Source organism: Bos mutus, chromosome 12, assembly GCF_027580195.1.
Source record: "Bos mutus isolate GX-2022 chromosome 12, NWIPB_WYAK_1.1, whole genome shotgun sequence".
Classification (NCBI taxonomy): Eukaryota; Metazoa; Chordata; class Mammalia; order Artiodactyla; family Bovidae; genus Bos; species Bos mutus.
Window position 1 is genome coordinate 78155205 of NC_091628.1, and position 19976 is coordinate 78175180.

General features: G+C 42.4%; 1 protein-coding gene across 3 annotated transcripts; it reads right to left on the reverse strand.

Annotated features, from left to right (window-relative positions):
- Positions 1 to 1929: 1929 nt before the first annotated feature.
- LOC102287829 (protein-lysine methyltransferase METTL21E) lies at positions 1930 to 18060 on the reverse strand. Of its 3 annotated transcripts, none has more exons than XM_005901392.3 (5): positions 17734 to 18060; positions 16672 to 16751; positions 7084 to 7250; positions 5799 to 5916; positions 1930 to 2779 (listed from the first exon to the last, which is right to left on the reverse strand). In XM_005901392.3, exons 1-5 carry the CDS (start codon positions 17778 to 17780, stop codon positions 2319 to 2321), a joined length of 873 nt encoding a protein of 290 aa, XP_005901454.2. In that variant the 5' UTR covers positions 17781 to 18060; the 3' UTR covers positions 1930 to 2318. The 3 variants fall into 3 exon arrangements, with proteins under 3 accessions (XP_005901454.2, XP_070236862.1, XP_070236861.1); XM_070380761.1 differs by lacking the exons at positions 16672 to 16751; positions 17734 to 18060 and adding exons at positions 8353 to 8558; positions 9241 to 13051; XM_070380760.1 differs by lacking the exons at positions 16672 to 16751; positions 17734 to 18060 and adding an exon at positions 8353 to 13051.
- Between the last annotated feature and the right edge of the window lie 1916 nt (positions 18061 to 19976).

The window sequence follows — 19976 nt, forward strand, 5'->3', positions numbered from 1 at the left end:
GAGGATTCTCTCCAGACTCCTCCAGAAACGACCCCTCTCGCCACCTCCAGGCACAGTCCCCGCTGTGAGCAGGTGGCCACCCTCTTGCCCAGGGACCCTGATGCCTGCCCGCTGGCCCCTGGGTCCTACTCAGTGATCTAGAAACTCTAGTTTCCAGTGATCACTCACACTAGTGATCAACCAGAGTGGTCCTTACACGGAGGGTTGACTGTTTCACTCTTCTCCAAACTATCCCCTGATCCTCCACTTGCCTGGAGGAGAAGCCCAGCTTCCACAGTGGCCTTGAGGTGGTAGCCACCCTGACATGCTCCCCGACCTCTCACAGCGACTCATCGCCTCACAGGCGCTGCTGGCAGAGGGCCTGGGCTGGCAATGCCCTGGGCCCTCCAGCACCACCTAACCCTGCTGTCACCTCCCCAAACCACAGCCTCCAGGGCCACCTACATCCAAGGACAGTCACCAGGTCCAGAGGCCCCAGGGAGTGGGGGGAACGGCTGGGCCTGCACAGCAGCTTGACCTCTGCCACTGCCCTGCTTCCTTCTGCTCCTTCCACATGTCTTTATCCCATCCTGAAAAGTGACCTGCCCCTTCACACCACCTCCGGGCCTGCCTCCCGAGACCCCAGCCTGCCACGAAGGTCCCACACGATCCAGCCCTGCCAGCGTCTCCGATCCCCAATCTTCCTGGTCTCCCCAGTTCACCCCGCTCCAAGCTCACTGGCCTTGGTTTGGTGTTTCCTCCTGAGGACCAGTGAGCTCCTGCATGAAGGTCTTGGCGCAGCTGTTCCTTCACCTCCTTCCAGCTCTGCTTAAGTATCACCTTAAACATGTGCATGCATTTGCTTACCTGTCTGCCTGTTGATTTCACTTGGAAGAAATGACTTCACTTACAAAAGAGTGTGAAAATGACTTTTTTAAATACATGAAGGCCGAGTAATGGAAAACAAACAAAACAACAACCAAAAAACTCAGGGGTTCTGGACTCCACCCTGAGCCCCAGTGCCCAGCACTGGCCCCCTGCAGCTGTGTGGCTTTGGGGAAGGGACCACACCTCTGGCAGCCTAGGCCCCCTTTTGGTGGAGAGACTGATTTCACAGAGCCTCTTAGAATGGCCCCTGAGAGTTAGTTGATTTCTTGTATGTTAACAGGCTGTGAAAACAAAGGGCACGTAAATCCTGGTAATTCTGGAGATGACCCCATGAACCTCACATACCAAAAAAACCCACCGGGAGTACACTTGCATCCTGGCTTAAGGTCAGAGTCCTAGGAAGTGGCTTTTTGGCTCTACTCAACCATGAATAGACTGAGAACTTCCAGTGAAGTAGAAAGGGCTGGACGATAGCATTCCCAGGGCACAGAGCTGGCCCAGCAAACATCACCGAGAACCCAGAAGGGTTATGACCACTAGTCTTGTTACGTGGTACAAAACCCTAATATTTTGCTCTTCTTGCACTGACTCTAATTACTTCAGACTTTATTCTAATCTCTAAGGACCTGGCAGGGGGTGTGGGGTGGGAAGAAAGCACATAGGATTTCAAATATCTAGGTCTCTGTATGTTCATCAGAAAAGCTTTAAATGTTAATAACAGCCATATGTCTGGTTATTTGAGATTAGAGACTGAAATCTTTTCATGTGTATCTTCAACTCAAACTTTTATATTTATTTCTGTTCTTGTGATACAGAGTATCTGTACTTGGCTTAAAAATAAAACAATAACTCCCCCCAAAATCTCAGCTGTTTTTACGTGTTCTTCCATTCATTTTTCATTTACTAGAGTGAACTGTGAAATGTCCTTGCCCATAACCTCAAATCCACCAGCTTGATTGATTTCAGGGGTTGTGTTGGAGACCCACCCTGCCGAGCAGAGAAGACAGACCACCTGTAAGCTGGCACTAACGAAGCCACAGTAATTTCACACCGACCATCACACCCTATGTTCATCTTTTCCGATTTATTTGTGAGCTCACTAGAGTCCATTTCTTTATTTCTAAAGAGAGAATCACGTAAGCTTATGTGAAAGACACCATTATTAAAAACCATTGTTCATTAAAAACCATTGTTCAACAGTTATACCTTAACAATGACTGCACCATGTATTAAGATGATAATAATTAAAGATGGTGCTATAAAAAGATAAGGAAAGCAGACCTTGTCCTAATCAATTAGCACACAATGGCTGTGCGGTTCTCTAGATCCACATGCTACATCTGGGAACATCCCTGCCTGGGGTGAGGCGCACGCACGTGTGTGTGTGTGTGTGTGTGTGTGTGTGTTTCCCATTGAAATTCAGTGCTACATCAGATTATCTAGGGTCTTTGCTAAAGCAATAATCTACCAGAAATTGGCTTCGCTTTCCACATCCTCCTTTGAGGATAACATGCACTCTTCTGATTTTTCTTCATCGCTTTATACAACTTAATATTCAGGCTAGGGAAACTAGAAATCTCCTCCAGGTCAAACAACTGCTCAAATCTATCCACAAATTTATTTTCCTTCTCCAGCCTGAATTTCATGACCCAGAGGATGACGGTGGTTTCTTTGCACAGATGGTCGAAGGTAACGAGGAGTTCTTCGAGAAATGGATGAGCATAGACCACGTCGGCCGCCAGGATGTAGTCAAAGTTGATGGAAGCCCTGGGGAAGTTCTTGTCTAGAGCTACACCCCAGGAGAGCTCTTTGACCTGAGGCAGATGCTTAGCTTTCGTTTTGGTGTTTCGAGAAATATTATACTGCAGGTTTCCAAGTAACTCGGGTAAATCTGTGGCAGTCACGTGTGCGCCTGGGAGACAAAGGACAGCAGGGAGAGAAACCTTCATGGGACGAGGTGAAGCCACCGGTTTGTGAGCCACCATGCACTTTGCAATTCGGCACGAAGGCTGGCCCCATGTCAAAGACAGTACACACAAGAGGGAAATGCCTTCAGAATGGATGCTAAGGTAGCCTCGCGCCTCCCCTTACACACAATTAGGTTCTCCAGGTATTGATGCTTTTACATCTGTTGCACTTTTCTGTTCTCCTGGGTTTTTTTTTTTTTGGTCACTTTTGTTTTGTTATTCTTGCTGTTATTTTCTATTTATCTACTTAAAACATTAAAAGGCAGGGAAATTCAAAGGATTTTGGTATCCTCATTGGATTGGAACAATCAGATGTCACTGTTGAAAGATAAACGGGATCTTCCCTAAAAGAAACCTGAGCTCCAGTCATGTGAGACCAAATGAGTATATGTAACACTGAGCACCCCATCATTGACCAGGAAGTGCTTGAGTGTGAGAAGTGGAGGCAGGAGAGATGACTTCTCAGTGTCACTACACTGAAAGTATCGTGATACCCAGGTTCATGCCCGTGGTTTCAGCTTGACCCCATTATAAGCCTGACGCTTACAACCTGCATTTGGGGCTTCCCAGGTGGCTCAGCAGATAAAGAATCCACCTGCCAATGCAGGAGACGTAGATCCCATTCCTGGGTCAGGAAGACCCCTGGAGGAGGAAATGGCAGCCCACTCCAGTATGTTTGCCTGGGAAACCCCATGGACAGAGGGGCCTGGCAGGCGGCAGTCCATGGGGTTGCAAGGACTGAGCGACTGAGCACGCGTGCACACACAACCTGCACAGACAGCTCATGCAGCCAAAGGTCACACACAGGACAGAATGCTCGGATGAAAACATCAAAGAAGCCCACAGTTAAAACTGAACACTGGCAGTCCTTTTCAGGAGAAAATTATACACCAAAACTCAATAAAGTCTGTCCCCTAACATGAACTTTAGGCAGCAGGAGAACCTGAAAACAATGTGTAAATAAGTCTACAATTGTCTGAAATCTACATCAGACAAGGACAGGCTCGGGTAAGGGATGAGAGAACAGATCTGAGGGGAATCCAGTTCACCCCAGACCAGTTTAGAACCCATTTCTCACCCATGATGGCAAATTTCTCTGGCTATTGACTCTATTTCTGAAAACTATTAAAACGGGAGGGAAATAAACATTTAATTAGTAGAATCACAGAGATAAAAATCTCTGCATTCTAGTGTGTGTGTATAGGGTGGGAGGTCTATCAAGTTCAACAAATCTTTTTAAAATCTCAAGATAAGGAATGACTCCTCCCTCCACTGCCCTTCACCCATAGGAATATAAACTATCTGAAGGGGTTGAAAGAGGATGAGATGGTTGGATGGTGTCACCAACTCAATGAACATGAGTTTGAGTAAACTCCGGGAGTTGGTGATGGACAGGGAGGCCTGGCGTGCTGCAGTCCATGGGGTTGCAAAGAGTCGGACATGACTGAGCGACTGAACTGAGGCGCTGGGGCTGACTATGAAGAGCTTCGTGTCTAGAGGTAAACACCACCACTGACCAAACAAAGCTTCCCTCTTCTGATGCTTGCATCAAGTCATACAAGCACCAAAGGGACTGATTCTTTTTAATGAATGGACAACTTCCCCAAACACAAATTCTGCTCTTAGACGAGGACGCTTTCAGGTATAAATCCAACAGGACCTCTGACACTAGCCATACTAAGTGGGATGGTGACTTTCAAAGCAATGTCAAGACAGAGCAATTTATAAAAATAAAATATTTGGGGAGGGTTTCATGGGTCCTATATTTCTCCAGTGTTTTAGAAAGTTGTGAATTGCTAAATCTTGAACTGCTCTCAAGATTTTAGAGTGGCAGGTGTGCACTTCTGAAGATCAAGAAAATCAAGACGGATTTGGGCCGCGCACATCAGAGAAGGCAGATAAATTAAGGCTGTGAAATAGATAACAACAACAGAAAAGATTGAAGCAGGCTCAAACACACGTAGAGACCATCGCACATTTAGTTGGAAAAGAAGATGCTGGTGAAAGAACAGGCGATCGCAAAAGAAGAATGGAAATAACTGAGAAAATAAATTCAAGGACGCGCGCCTAAACTTAGAAGCAGACGTGACTCCTGACAGTCTTTCTCTATTCCAACAGGTGCTTTTTCATAAAAGAAAATGACTTCAAAATCCAAAAGGAATATACCAAGTACACGGGGACGTTGAAATGGGCTGAAATTTAAATAAAGAAGAGAGAGTCCGCAGCAGTCGGCTCTGCCTATGCCTCATATTTCCCACGTCCTCCAGCAGCCAGAATGCCAGGATATACATGCCGGCTAGAATGCACTTGTGACCTACACCCCAGGAGAAGAACTAATACAGCTTCCCAGAAAATTCGGAAGGAAACCAGTTAGGTGACTTTAACATCGTTAAGTTTCTTAATGAAGCCCATTCAAAGCTTGAAAGGGTTTGAAGGGTTGAAAACAGGCCCTGATTCATGTTGATGAAGAGCAGAAACCAACACAGTATTGTAAAGCAATTATCCTTCAATTGAAAATACATAAAATTTTTCAAAATAAAACTAGAAATAAATAAATAAAAATAGGAAAAAACTAAAAGATATTCCTTAATATCAGGAATAAGAAGGCAAACAAGCCCAAGGAAAAAAGTGGGGTGGGGGGGATTGGGGGGGGTGGGGGCGGTGAGGAATACATGCACAAAAAAAAAAAATATGTAAAAAGACTCAATTATGAGAAACTAGGACCAACTTTCTATCAGGAGGAGAATTTCAAAATAAACTATCATTTATATATATATAAAAAAAATAGGCCCAGGTTATAGTAAAATGAAAGTGAAAGTTGCTCAGTCGTGTCCAACTCTTTGCGACCTCATGGACTATACAGTCCATGGAATTCTCCAGGCATAGCAAATGGATACCAAAAGCAACTAATGCTATCAGATCATTGGATTCTCTGATCCCACTTGATCTAAAGCAGCTACTTACCAAGTAAACTCGCCACAATGGAGACGAGCCCCGTTCCAGCTCCAATTTCAATCACATTTTTGTCGACCAGGTTATATTGCTTTACGTTAGTTTCCAGAAAATAGCACAGAACAAGGGCCTATGAAAATGCAAAAAAAGAAAAAACAGTGCTTAGTAAGTAATCACAGAAAGCAATATTAAACTCCATTAGACAAATACCCCACTAATGCTATAATACATGTATAAGCACATGTGAGAATGGGCTTCCCAGGTGGCACAGTGGTAAAGAATCTGCCTGCCAATGCAGGAGACATAGGAGATGCGGGTTTGATCCCTGGATTGGGAAGATCCCTTGGAGGAGGAAATGGTAACTCACTCCAGTATTCTTGCCTTGGAAATCCCATGGACAGAGAAGCCTGGTGGGCTACAGTCCACGGGGTCGCAGACAGTCAGATACAACTGAGCGACTGAGCAGGCATGCACATGTGAGTGTATGTGTGTGTATATACACATCTCTACAGAAAATTATCCACAGAAGTACATTCTCCAATAGGTTCAACATTTAGGATAGAAAAAGTCTTTGGGGATTATTGAGGAGAGAAGAAAACTAAGAATATAGAGTTCAGTTACTTAGGCTTGATTATCTTTAAAGGAAGCAACTTCTAATAGGGCTTCCCTGGTGGCTCAGAGGGTAAAGCATCTGCCTGCAATTCAGGAGACTTGGGTTCGATCCGTAGTTCGGGAAGATCCCCTGATGAAGGAAATGGCAACCCACTCCAGTGTTCTTGCCTGGAGAATCCCATGGATGGAGGAGCCTGGTAGGCTACAGTCCACAGGGTCGCAAAGAGTTGGACACGACTGAGCGACTTCAGTTTCACTTTCTAATAATAAGAGTCATTTTAAAGAAATATATGTTCAAGATTAGGGCAGACAGTAGAGGGGGCTGCAGCCTTCGTAGGACAATTGATAAATGAGTGTGGCCTTTTAGAATATTCTGCATGTTGAGACTGATACAGATTTCATTTTAATTATTTAACTCAAATAAAGCCCAGTTAAATGGGAAATAAAAATGTGTACAATTCTAAACTTTTCTGACCTATAGTAACCAAAAACTGAATGTGTAAACAACAGTCTTTATTAACCCTACAAGTCAGAAATAGAATTGGTGGAAGCATTTTCCCAATTTCTTGATTTCTAAATTTTACTGTTGCTTGAGGTCACAAAATAGAACTATGGAATCTCTCTTCTCTTTCCAAATGGTATATAATAATAGACAAAATTGGATGAAAAATAATTTAAATTATACCGATGGCCAAACAACAGCGCCGTAACAATCCGTGGCTTCATTGATGCGGATCTCATGGCCAGCGAAATGAAACCCTTCCCAGGGGATGGTTGTTACAAACGCTGGAACAAAACACCTCCGCATGATCTCTGCAACCACTGTCCTGTCATCGCCGTCTTCTCCACTCTCTGAAAGGAAAAGAAAAAGCCAGTGGTTGTGGTTGCAGCAGTAAAGGAGAAGAATCTACTGGAAATGCAGCATTTCCACCTAATCTAAGTTGCTTCTGACCAGTCATTGACGTTAGCTGCAACATAATGGTAGTAAGGTATAACTATTTGAAAACAGCTCTTAACAGAAGCTGACATTTCACACATTGGGACAACATCTTTCTGATTTTTACTGAGGTTGAAGTCAACTGCTAGTCCTTTCTGCAACGCTATGTGAAATAAACAATTGAAAGACTTTTTAAAAAACAACATATTTTAAAGGCTAGCAACCAAAAAATAAATAAATAAAGACTACCAATCTATTCATCTAGAACAAAAGAAAGACTGATGATAGAGTCTAAGATTTCTACTATTCTTATTAGCTTCACAGTGCAATTCCAGTTATTTCAACGTAGCAGATCCTTTGTGATCTGCCTTAATCCAAGCAAAAGACATGTGATACCATCCATCAATTACACTTGTATTATATTATTATTACTTATTTGTATATTATTGTTTGGGGGCAACTCATGACATCTTAACATTGACAATATCGGATAAGTTTCACTGATAAGAATACAAAATGTTGCTTTCTGGAGAGCAATCTTATGGTATTTTGTTAATTTATATATAAATATCCTACAAGCCAGCAATCCTGCTCCCTCTTCTAAATTTTTACACAAGTCCTTAAGTGGATATGTGTGAAAATATTTGTCAAAGACCTACATCAAACACACTAGAAAGGTTGTCAGGAAGAAGCTGGAAAAGGAAAGGAAGTATGAAATGGGTAAAAAGGATGAATGAAACAAGATACAGACAGATACACATACAACAGGGGGTCTTGTTGAGATGATGCCATGTACCATGACGTGAAGGGTATGACTCGCTCACACCTCTGCCCTGAGACCCAAAAACAAGTAAGTAAACAAACAGAAAACAAAAACATTTCCTAGAAATTTGGAGGAAGTACAAAAACTTCTCATTCTGGTCTTCATAGAAGAAGACAAGTTTCTCTTGGGAAATTTATTTCCCAAATCTCAAAAGTTAAAACCTTCACACTTTGCAACCTTGCCATCATTCATACTTTCAAAACAGATATGACACTCCAAAGTCAAATGTCATCTGATCCTTGAACGTCAGATGGAAAACACCGCGGCTGCCTCCTGGTCTCAGCTTGCACCTCATCCAGGAAACTCAAGTTCCTCTGGGGATGAACAACATGCCCAGCTTGTTCAGCCTCTTTGAATATTTCCATTGAGGGTGAAGTTGTTCCTTCACAAGCGGCCCATTCTGCAATTAGAAAATTTGATGATTCACAATTCTCCCTAACTCTAAACCAAAATCTGACACCAGCAATTTTTAAATCTATTCTTCCTAAAAGTAAGGAAGCAATTTCCCTCAAAAACGAGCAAACTTTTATCATTAAAACAAGTCCCAAAATTTTAGGAAAGGGGAATGTGCAAAGGTTTAAAAAAAAAAATGAGGAGTTTGGCACCAGTCTTAAAATTTCTGGACTCAAGGCCCCAGGAGATTTTGCAGCTTCTCCATGCATTGAGGCAAAAACAGGGCTGAGAGAGAGGTTGCCCTAAGTTCTTGAGTCCTAAGAGAAGACGTACTGAATTGGCCAAAAGGTTTTTCCATAACATCTTATTGAAAAACTAGAACAAACAGAAAGTTTGTTCTAAATAAACCACCCAATAGTTGCCAAACTCTGTCCTGTGAGCTCCAGGAACATCATTCCGTAGCATTCTGGGAGCACAGTGGCAAGAAGATGAAGTTTGTCCCTGTTGGAAGATTCCCTCAGGGGCCACAATCCAGCAGGAACTTGAGCCAAGACGATTTCCTGTCCTAAATTCTGTGATCCCTGAACAGACCCAGACAGAACCAAGCGTTCTCCAAAGGACTCTAACCTCACCGCATTCCACAGTGGGGGGCCACCCCCACAACCCCCTCCACCAGCCCTCACACTGACCTTGGCAGAGATGCAGAGAAAACGAACCGGTGAAAAATGGAGAGTCCTAAGCAAGAGACACCTCTTCTAACATATTTCACTGTATTTCTCCTGAAACAACAGCAGGCTCTCACATTCAGGAAGAGCTCCAGGAAGCCAGTAATATTGGTAATAACGTTGCCTTTGAACTTTAACTTTCATTTTGCTAGATTCACTTGCCTTGCTAAGATGGGAGGCTGGGGGGACAGCAGAGGGCTGCGGAAGTTCTTTAGGGGAAAGCTGAGAACTTTAATTGCTTCCTTGACCTTTAGTTGAATGTGCCCGCTTGGGCCTCCTTGCGAACTCCTTATAAATGCAGCACTTCTTTGACAAGTCACCTAAGGTATCGGGGATTAATAGACCTTAGAGCACACGAAATCGCAGGAGCACCGCTAAGATTCCAGCCTTTGATATAAAAACTTTGCCGGTGAGTATTTACCGCTACCATACCGACATCTCTGACTTTGCGCTTTCCTAAAAGAAAGCTTAGTTGACCAGATCAGTGCTGCTGTCCTAACAACTACAGTGCAATAACAAATGTAAATAAATAGAGCTAGTCTTTTTTTTTCAAGAATGACATTTTTACTTCTATAAGGAACGGAGATTTAAAATACATATGTAAATATATTATGTAATTTTTAAAATGACTTACACCCCCCAAATTAAAGGATCTTCCAAGAGATTGGAATTTCATGAAATTTCCAAAAAATTTCATGAAACAACAACCACTATTAATCGCATGTTGTGGTGGTGGTGGTTGTTTAGGTGTTCAGTCGTGTCTGACCCTTTGTGACCCATGAACTATATGTAGCCCGCCAGGCTCCTCTGTCCATGGGATTTCCCAGGCAGAAATACTGCAGTGGGTTGCCATTTCCTCTCCAAGGATCTTCCCAACCCAGGGATTGAACCCAAGACTCTTGGGTCTCCTGCATTGCAGGCAGATCCTTTACCCAGGGATTAATTGCACATACACCCTAAAAGAACACAATTCTATGATTGCACACGGTCATTTGAAATGAGTTATGCACCTAGGCTGATCACATATCCTATAGCAAACACTGTCAGGCTGAAGAAAATTTAACTGACAGTGTTTTATAATAGCATTCTCCTTGGAATTTAAAGACTATATAAATATCAGTCATTTCCATAGAAAGGGACACTCATAAAAAGTATTCCTTAATTGATAGCAGGAAATCAAAATATACTGAATTTGGGTACTTAAAATTATTTGTCCAGATGTAATACATGGGATTTTAAGAGCAAATACACACACACAATTACATCCAGCTTAAAACTTCAGGGACTTCCCTGGTGGTCCAGTGGTTCCGATTCTGGGCTCCTAGTGCAGGAGTTTGATCCCTAGCCTGGGTTCCATCCCTGGTCAGGGAGCTAGGTCTCACAAGCAGCGACTTGGACATGGCCTAGCCAAATAAATTTAAAAAAAAAAAAAAAAAAGACTTTACTGTTTTTTAGCATTAAAGATTTTGAGGTTAAAAAAAATTTTTTTTGGCCTCACCTTGAGACTTGCAGGGTTTTAGTTTCCTGACAAGGGATTGAACCCAGCCCGTGGCAGTGAAATCACCAAGCCTTAAACACTGGACCACCAGGGAACCCCCAGGGTTAATAACTTAAGAACAATTATTTATTTAAATTAAAAGACAGGAGATTCCCAAGTGGCACTAGTGGTAAAGAACCTACCTGCCAAAGCAGGAGACATAAGAGACACAGGTTCTATCTCTGGGTGGGGAAGATCCACTGGAGAAGGAAATGACAACCCACTCCAGTGTTCTTGCCTGGAGAATTTCATGGACAGAGGAGCCTGGCGGGCTACAGTCCACAGGGTCGCAGAGTCGGATAAGACTGCATCAGTTTAGCATGGACTAGCACGCACTCAGTGTTTCAGCAATATCACCACCCATTTCAAGGTTGATGCCAAGAGCCACTGGGCAGCAATCTAACAGAAAAGCTGCACTTTTACAGGGCGTCCCTAACATCGCCTTGTTGTAACAAAAGGGGGAAACCTATGCTCCAAACACAATATGCAAACAACAGGTCCCCAAAGAGTATGTTTGGCTATTTGTTGATTATGGGACTGAATCTTGAGAAGGTCAATGAATTCGTGGATATTCTTTGGTTTTTAGGAAAGATGTGAAGAGCACTTTTCTCCAAAAGTTAATAGCCTTATCATACAATGGAATTCTAATTTACACTTCCAAAGAACAATTTTCTACACATATTCCTTCCTTGTAATCTAGCACTCAGCCCCAGGACAAATAACTAAAACCAGGAAATGTTATGCAATATGTAGAATTTTGGCTTCCCTACATGAAAAGTAGAAAACTTCTGATATCTATACCTGTGTGTGTTAGTCGCTCAGTCGCATCCAACTCTTTGCAACTCCATGGACTGTAGACCAGCAGGCTACTCTGTCCATGGGATTCTCCAGGCAAGAATAGTGGAGTGGGTTGCCATTTCCTTCTCCAGGGGATCTTCCCAACACAGGAATCGAACCCAGGTCTCCTACATTGCAGGCGGATTCCTTACCATCTGAGCCCCCAGGGAAGTGCTATACCTGTAGATAAAGCTATCTACCTTAATCTTAAGAGTATTATTATTAATGAATTTGATATTGAAACAAATATTAAAACAAATTGTAAATAAAACATAATCAAGAAACCGTAACAATTATGTTGCAATTTTAGGCTTATCTGTCTTAATGCTTTTGATACTATAAAGGCTTAACACCATTTTCCTGCTATTAAATCTTTGCTGATTGTGAATAATATCTACCAGGTGCTCTTGTCCTCTAGAGAACTAAAGTGATTTCAGTTACAAAGTAAAAATTAGCAAGATTCTGCCATGTTACAATGATGATTTTCTTAAGAGGAAAATCCAACAGTGAATTGACTTTCAAGGCTGGATTGCAACAAGCCTTCAAAAACACAGGTTCTGTCTGCATTCTTCTCTTTTATACTTTTAAAGTCAATAACAGCAATAATAGATGGAAGGGTCAGATCACAGAAATACATGGGAAAGAAAATTCTTTAACAGCTATGACAAGTGAATTTAAGCTTCCATTTGAGGGCTGTCATGAAGACCTGTCAGCAAAATTTAAAGTAAAAACCCTTCAACTAAATGAAAGAGACTGTCATTCAATAGAATCTTCTGTTCAAAGATGAATGTCATGTGCTTCTTAGAAATACCTAGAGAGTTTTTTTTTAAAGATGTTAAAGATATTTTCAGATTAGTGAATGGTCACAGGCAAACCTGAAAACTAGAATTCTGAAAGGCTTAGCAATGTCAAGTTCTCAGGCCCTTATGTTAAACCTGATTCCCTTATGCTGTTTTCACAAATGTTTTTTTTATTTTTTTGTCTGGACGTCTGCTTAGTTTCAAGAATATATAGAGGCTATAATTTTTTTGCCAGAATGTATTTTTTAATTGGAGGATAATTACTTTACAATGCTGTGTTAGTTTTTGCTGTACAGCAATGTGAATCAGTTGTAAGTATATATGTGTGTGTGTGTGTGTGTGTGTGTGTAAACCTTTATATGTATGTGTGTGTGTGTGTGTGGTGGGTGGGGGGGCTTCCCAGGTGGCGCTAGTGGTAAAGAACCCTCCTGCCAATGCAAGAGACCTAAGAGATGTGGGTTCAATCCCTGGGTCGGGAAAATCCCCTGGAGAAGAGAATGGCAACCCACTCCAATTCTTGCCTGGAGAATCCCATGGACAGAGGAGTCTGGCAGGCTACAGTTCATTGGGTCACAAAGAGTCGGACACAACTGAGGACCTTAGCACACACGTGTGTATATACACATATATGTCCCCTCCCTCTTGAGCCTCCCTCCCACCCTACATCCCACCCAGCTGGGTCATCACAGAGCACCGGGCTGAACTCCCTGTGTTATTCAAGAGGCTGTAACTTTCATTAAGTGGCTCAAATGATAACTATCAATACATTTGCCAAAGAAATAAAATTCACTTTTTACTGAGACTGCTCGGGTTGCAAGTCAGGGGTTAAAAAATAAAAAAGAACCAAATTTAGTTGTACTCAGAGCCGGCTGCTGGAATAGTACCAATGTGGGATAAAAGAAATACTTCAGACGAGCAATGGGAAGCCCCACTGCTTGGCTGAATCAGGAGAAGCATCCTCAGGAGGAGACATCTGAGTTGCGGCAGAGGGAAGATGAGGGCTGCCAGGCAGGGAAGGGAGGACGGGAGGTCAGGAGAGACAGACGCAGCCCCCGCCGGGGCGTGGAGGCAGGCTTGGCGAACCGGGAGGACCGCGAGCTGGTGTACAGGCTGGTGTCGAAAACGAGCCGGAAGAGGCAGGCGGGAATGACCCTAGGGCAGTGCTGACCTTTCTTCTACAGGGTGAGCAGGAGCCAATGACTATCATGAGGACAAGAATTACCCCGTCGAATTTGATATTTGAGAATTTCCTTCTGGTGGTAGCAGCGGAGGCTACATTAGAAGCGAATCGGAAGCCGTAATCATCTAGACAAAAGACGCACGAGTCTGCAGTGAGGCAGCAAGCCTTGGGTCTAGGAGCCACGTGTGACTTTGTGGGCTCCCGAGGCAGTGGTAGACTCCTCCCTGGAGGGAAACAAGTGATGTTCAAACTTGACATTCAACCCTGAGTTTTGAAGCTATCTGAGGCAGATTACCATGTTTAAGGGTTATTATTCAATATGTGAAACGTTGATTACAGTCTTATCTAGCAGATATTTATCCAGATTACTTTTTAAACATGTAAAATGTGTTGATAGATGATTCTCCCATTAGTAACTTTGTGTACTCTGGTACTCCAATTAGTATATTAACGTTAACTCAGACTACAGTTTGGTATGTTTCTTAAACAGCAATAGAATTACTCAAAATTTCTTCTTCCTATATTAAGGCAGTATTGCTTATGATGGGAACTGCGCTCAGCTGTGTCCAACTCTTTGCCACCCCGTGACTATAGCCAGCCAGGCTCCTCTGTTGGTGGGATTCTCAAAGCAAGAATACTGGAGTGGGTGGCCATTTCCTTCTCCAGGGGATCTTTCCAACCTGGGGAATGAACCCACACCTCCTGTCTCCTGCCTTGGCAGGTGGGATTCGTTACCACCAGTGCCACCCGGGATGTCTCTCCGCAAACATCCCCCTGTAGATCTCGGGCGCGTTTAGTCCCATCCTGGCACCCGCCTCTTGAAGGGACCAAACCAACGCAAGGCAGAACAGAGGCCATCAGGCAGGCAGCTGGACGGCCAGGTTTGGGAGTCACTGTGAGCAGGCATCACGGAGCCTTGGGTTAGGATGGACCTGATCCAAGGCTGAGCACCCTGAGAGCAGCCTTTATAGCACGTGGCTACTTGTGCTAACAGCTGGAGAGCAGCTGTTGACAAGGGTAGGCAACCTGAGATTTGGCACAGTTGACGTGGATGTGGTTTTAGACGGTTTAGATTATAATGCAGCGTTAGAAACCGTTCATTGTTGTTCAGTCACTAAGTCATGTCTGACCCTTGTGACCCCATGGACTGCAATTCACCAGGCTCCTCTGTCCATGGGATTTCCCAGGTCGGTTACCATTTCTTTCTCTGGGGGATTTTCCTGACCCAGGGATCAAAACCACGTCTCCTTAGAAACCAAAGACAGAGGAATTTTCAGCATTCACTATAGTCCTAACTTTGTGCATAACAAGTGTTACCCTATAATTCTTGGATATTCAGGCCAGTGTTGAGTTAGAAGCACTGGGCTATGGGCTTGCTCCATCCTTTCCAAGCACAAGATAACCAAGTACAGAAGAGCTAGATCGGGAAGAGCCAATACCCTTCAGTACTTGAGAACTGAGTGTTCTACTGGTTACTGAAAGCTTTTCCAACAAAACGCCATGTGACTCTGCCCCCTCCGCACACTCTTAATCCCCTCAGCACCATGCCTGTGAATGTATTTTGAAAGCTTCAGTCGGCTACGTGGATGATTATTATGGGCTGTGTTTGTTCACGTTGTAAAATACTTTCATAATAGTTCTGTCTGCACCTTACCTTGAACTTCTTCCATATCTTTTGTAATTCGCCAAATTACCATATGCACAGTGGAAACCAGGCTTTGTACTAATGGTAATGACAGTGATGAGATTTTATTCCTAAACTGCAGAGAAATCGCATCTTCATTCAAATCATCTAAATGGTTGGATTCTCTAAAGTGATTATGACTTTAAGTGTTTAGATTTGCGAAAATTACTACAGTTAAACCATTCACGTTTAAGCCATGTAGGCTGCCAACACTGGGCATACACCCAGCTCTCTTGGCCTAACGATGCTCACCCAGGCAGAGGCCACCTGGTACGCCTAAAAAAAGGGAGGAAAAAAAACAGGACTACAGTCGTTAGAAAATATCCAAAGTGTGCAGATAAAACAGAGAGAGAAAGAAATCTAGACAATTAAGTTTGTACAACTGTTCTACAAAAATATGGTAGTAATCCTTCTAGTCTATGACAAGAGCATATGTCTGCACGTTTTAATTTTTATTTATTTCTGACTGCACTGGGTCTCAGTTGCTGCATGCAGGATCTTCGATTCTCATTGCAGCATGCAGGGTCTTTAGTTGCAGCGGGCAGGAGCTTCTAGCTGCGGCATGTGGCATCTTTAGTGGCAGCACGTGGGATCTAGTTCCCTGACCAGGGATCGAACCTGGGGCCCTGCATTGATAGTGCGGAGTCTTAACACCGGACCACCAGGGAAGTCCCTATCTGCACTTTTTATCTCAAGGCAATGGGAACAGTTATATATTACAGAGTCTATGAAAAGTCATTCTTGATATTTAGGATGATATTAAAAAAAACAGTGGCTCAAATCCAAATAACTCCACTGGTAATGGAATTTGACCTTAAATTCTCCTTACCACAAGAGGTCAAAAGAGGTCAAATTACACTGTGTTTGCCTCTAATTAATACACCAGAAGGACCATACACACAGGCTAGACAAATTTTACAGTCTAAAATCAACTTTCATGGAAGCAATTGTAAAAACCATAAGACTATTTTTATCTCTCTTGCAATCTTCCTATCTGAAAAGAAATAACTAAGAAATCACAATCATGTATTTAGCATGTAGCATCTGGGGAAAATTTTTATTCCACTTTTGCAGATTAAAAAAAAAAACTCTATTAATACCTAGCAAGTCTATATACTTGATTTATTACCTGTCAGAATTATCTCTAACGTATCATCAGGTATAGCAGGAGACAATAAACATTGTTAGAGATAGTTACAGGTTAGCAAACACAAGCACACGTGTATATGCAATTGATAAAAAGCCCCAGCTCTCTTTAGGACATCAGTGAACGCCGTAAAGGTTGGCATGTACATTGTTAGTTGCTTTGTCTTCTTAGAATTGGTCAAATTACATAAAGAAACAAAAAATAATTTACCTTTTTGAACTTCTGGATCCATTAAGTGATTAGCTAATGGATGGCGATATACTGATGCTTTCTTGATCATTTCTTGAAAACTAGACAAATAATACATTAAGATATCAAATGGTAATAATTAATTCAAAATGTGCTCTCATAGTTACCGAATAAAATTTAACACCAAATACAGTAGAGAAAATTATATTAAAATATCTGATTAAAAATTATGATTTTTAAAAAGACCATTAAAACACAATCTATCTAGTACCAACTAAAATTCAGAGTCAGAAATTTTAGAAGTTCTTGGAAGAAGAAAACATTCTTCACCAGAGCCACCTCAGCTATCACAAAGAAAGCCATCATCTTCATACTAACTAGTCAGAGAGCAATCCTAAAACTTAAGAGGTGATTAAAACATTGGGAGAGAAACGGTTCCACTCAGTGTAGTGAACGCCATAGCATTAATCCAAAACGAACCTCCCTACATAGCACAGATGCAAAGAAGCTGTCACCCATGGCCATCAGCCTGTACCCAAGGTCAAATAGCCCAACCACCAAACACTTTCTTTTTTGAGTAGCTTCTTTAAAAAAAAAAAAAAAAAAAACCCATACCATCTCAGCAAAGATATTTAAAAGGAAAGGAATTCAAGCTTTGTATGCCTCTCAAACAAAGCATATCTTGTGAATGAATGAGCTTAAGTAAGTTGTAGTTCCAACTTTGGAAAACAACGATTTGATGTTTTAAGCATCAGTTTTTGAATCCTTTAATAATCACTGTACTACCATGAATTAATATTCACTCCTTTCCTACACCTGGCTCCTAAAACACATGTCACAGCCACCACATCTTTCTTTAAACTATGCCTCAGTAAATTAGGAGACAGATTGTTTTCCTTACAGTTTACAAAGGAGGAAAATCAAAGGTTATATTACGGCCCTGAGGTCGCAGGGCTGAACAATAGCGAAAGTGGTCACCCGGTTTGTTCCCAATTTAGTTTCTCTTCCATTAAAGGGACGCGGTCTTTACAACACCTGTCCGCCAGCAAGTCAACATGTATTAAACGTGAAGTCTGGACATACCTATGTACACGAGTTAGCTGAGTTTCTAGAAGGTTAAAAAGGATCATCCACAACTTTGTCTTTGCTGCTGAGACCCTCTGATGGTGCCTGAAAGGCGAGCGCCCAAGCTCGGCAGTTGACTACTGTACGCGCTGGCAGCAGGTCTAAGCCTGACAGCTGCGTCTGCACAGCCTCTGAGATTCAGCAGCGAGGCTGGGACGCCCATAAATAAGGGGTCGGAGAAAGTAAGTAGGCATATTCCATGTGGGCGTCTCGTGCCCAGAGCGAGAGCCAGCGGGAAGGTTTCAACTCCTCCTGCAAATGAGTGAAGGCGATTTGGGCCAAGTGATAACTTTTCACTCGGATGCCAAGCGTTATTTAAGCCTCCCCAGCTCTGACGTCCTGTGAGACGGAGGCCACATGCTTTCCATGTCACCTTGTCTGGGTGCAAAGGCCATTTTTAGCCTCAGACAACTGCCCCAGAAGGCTTGGGAGAGTGTGTGCTGCAGCACTCTGACCGCAGGGATTAGGTTACCGCAGTTCCTTCCTACTGGGAGTAAAGAGGCAGGCAGAGGGTATCTGTAGCCTGTACACCTGCTCACGTGCATGTAGGGCTGCAACTCAGAGTTTGTATTAACTCCCGCGACCACTGGAAATAGCCTGAATAAGAAGTTATTAACAGGTAATGAAACCCAGCAATATTGTAAAGTTAAACTTAGGAGTGCGGGTACAGCCTCTAAGAAATACTTCACATATTATGATGGATGAAGCTCACGACAGTGGATAGGACAGGACTACTGGTCTGGGAGCCTGATTTTAATCACTCCTGTCAATAATCGGCCTGTGATTTTAGGCACTGACTTAGCGTGTTTCTTGGCTTCCTCATATGTAAAATAGAGATATAAAAGGCACATAGTATCTATGAGATGAATATGATAGACAAAAAAACATTCTGGAAACTGCAAAATCTTAAATGATGAAAACAATTATCCACAGGAGGTTAATCCTGGGCAGAGGACACGCTCTTTTTTATGGATCTTTTTAAAACAAGAATGAAGAATTATTCAGTGAATAAAAACCACCTGTCTTTTCCCACAATTTTTTAATTTTTTAATTGAAGGATAATTACAGAATTTTGTTGTTTTCTATCAGACATCAACATGAATCAGCCATAGGTGTACATATGTCCCCTCCCTCCCATCTCCCGCCCCATCCCACCCTAGGTTGATACACAGCACCTGTCTGAGTTCCCTGAGACATACAGCAAATTCTTGTTGGCTATTTTACAGATGGTAATGTGAGTTTCCATGTTACTCTCTCCACACATCTCACCCTCTCCTTCCCTCTCCCCATGTCCATAAGTCTATTCTCTATGTCTGTTTCTCCATTGCTGCCTTGCAAATAAATTCATCAGTGTCATCTAGATTCCATACATATGTTAGTACATAATATTTATCTTTCTCTTTCTGACTTACTTCACTCTGTATAATAGACTCTAGGTTCATCTACCTTATTAGAACTGACTCAAATGTGTTCCTTTTTTGGCTGAGTAATACTCCATTCCCACAAGTTATTTAAAAGATCAAGGAACCTCAGTTTAGACAGGCAGAATGTCTAAATCATCTGAAGAGACACGACGACAATGATTATTTTGATTATATTGAACTGTTTTGGAAAAAAGAAGTACAGAGAGACTTCTGCCTCCAGCTCTAAGTAGCTTATAGCAACACAGCACTGACTCTTTACTCAAGATTATTTGCTTAGGAAGATGTTTAGGGCAAGAGGCTAACTTTCCAAGCATAAAGTGGCTAAAAACAGAACAAAATTCAAAAGAAGAAATATCCCACTTGGTACCTGTGGAAAACTACTTTTTAGGGATGGAGGAAAACTAAGAGATGGAGTCTGACAAAGTGCAAACCAGCTCTGAACCCACTCAGTCCTGGTTAAAGTGAGGTGACCTTCCCCTCTGCTTCCCGCCAGAATACATTCTGGAAACCTCTCCAGAGGAGGACTCACAACATCTACAATTTTTTATACATAATGTCCAGCATTCACTCAAAGTTTACTAGTCATACCAAGAAACAGACAACAAACCCACAGGTAACCTAGATACCAGGATTGTTTGATACAGACTTCAAAGTAACTGTGATCAAGATATTACAAAAAACAGACGAAAAGAATTACACCAGATAACTTAAATCTACAAAAATGAATCAAATAGAATAAATGAAATAAAAAGCTCTATAGCAGTTTTAACAGCAAAT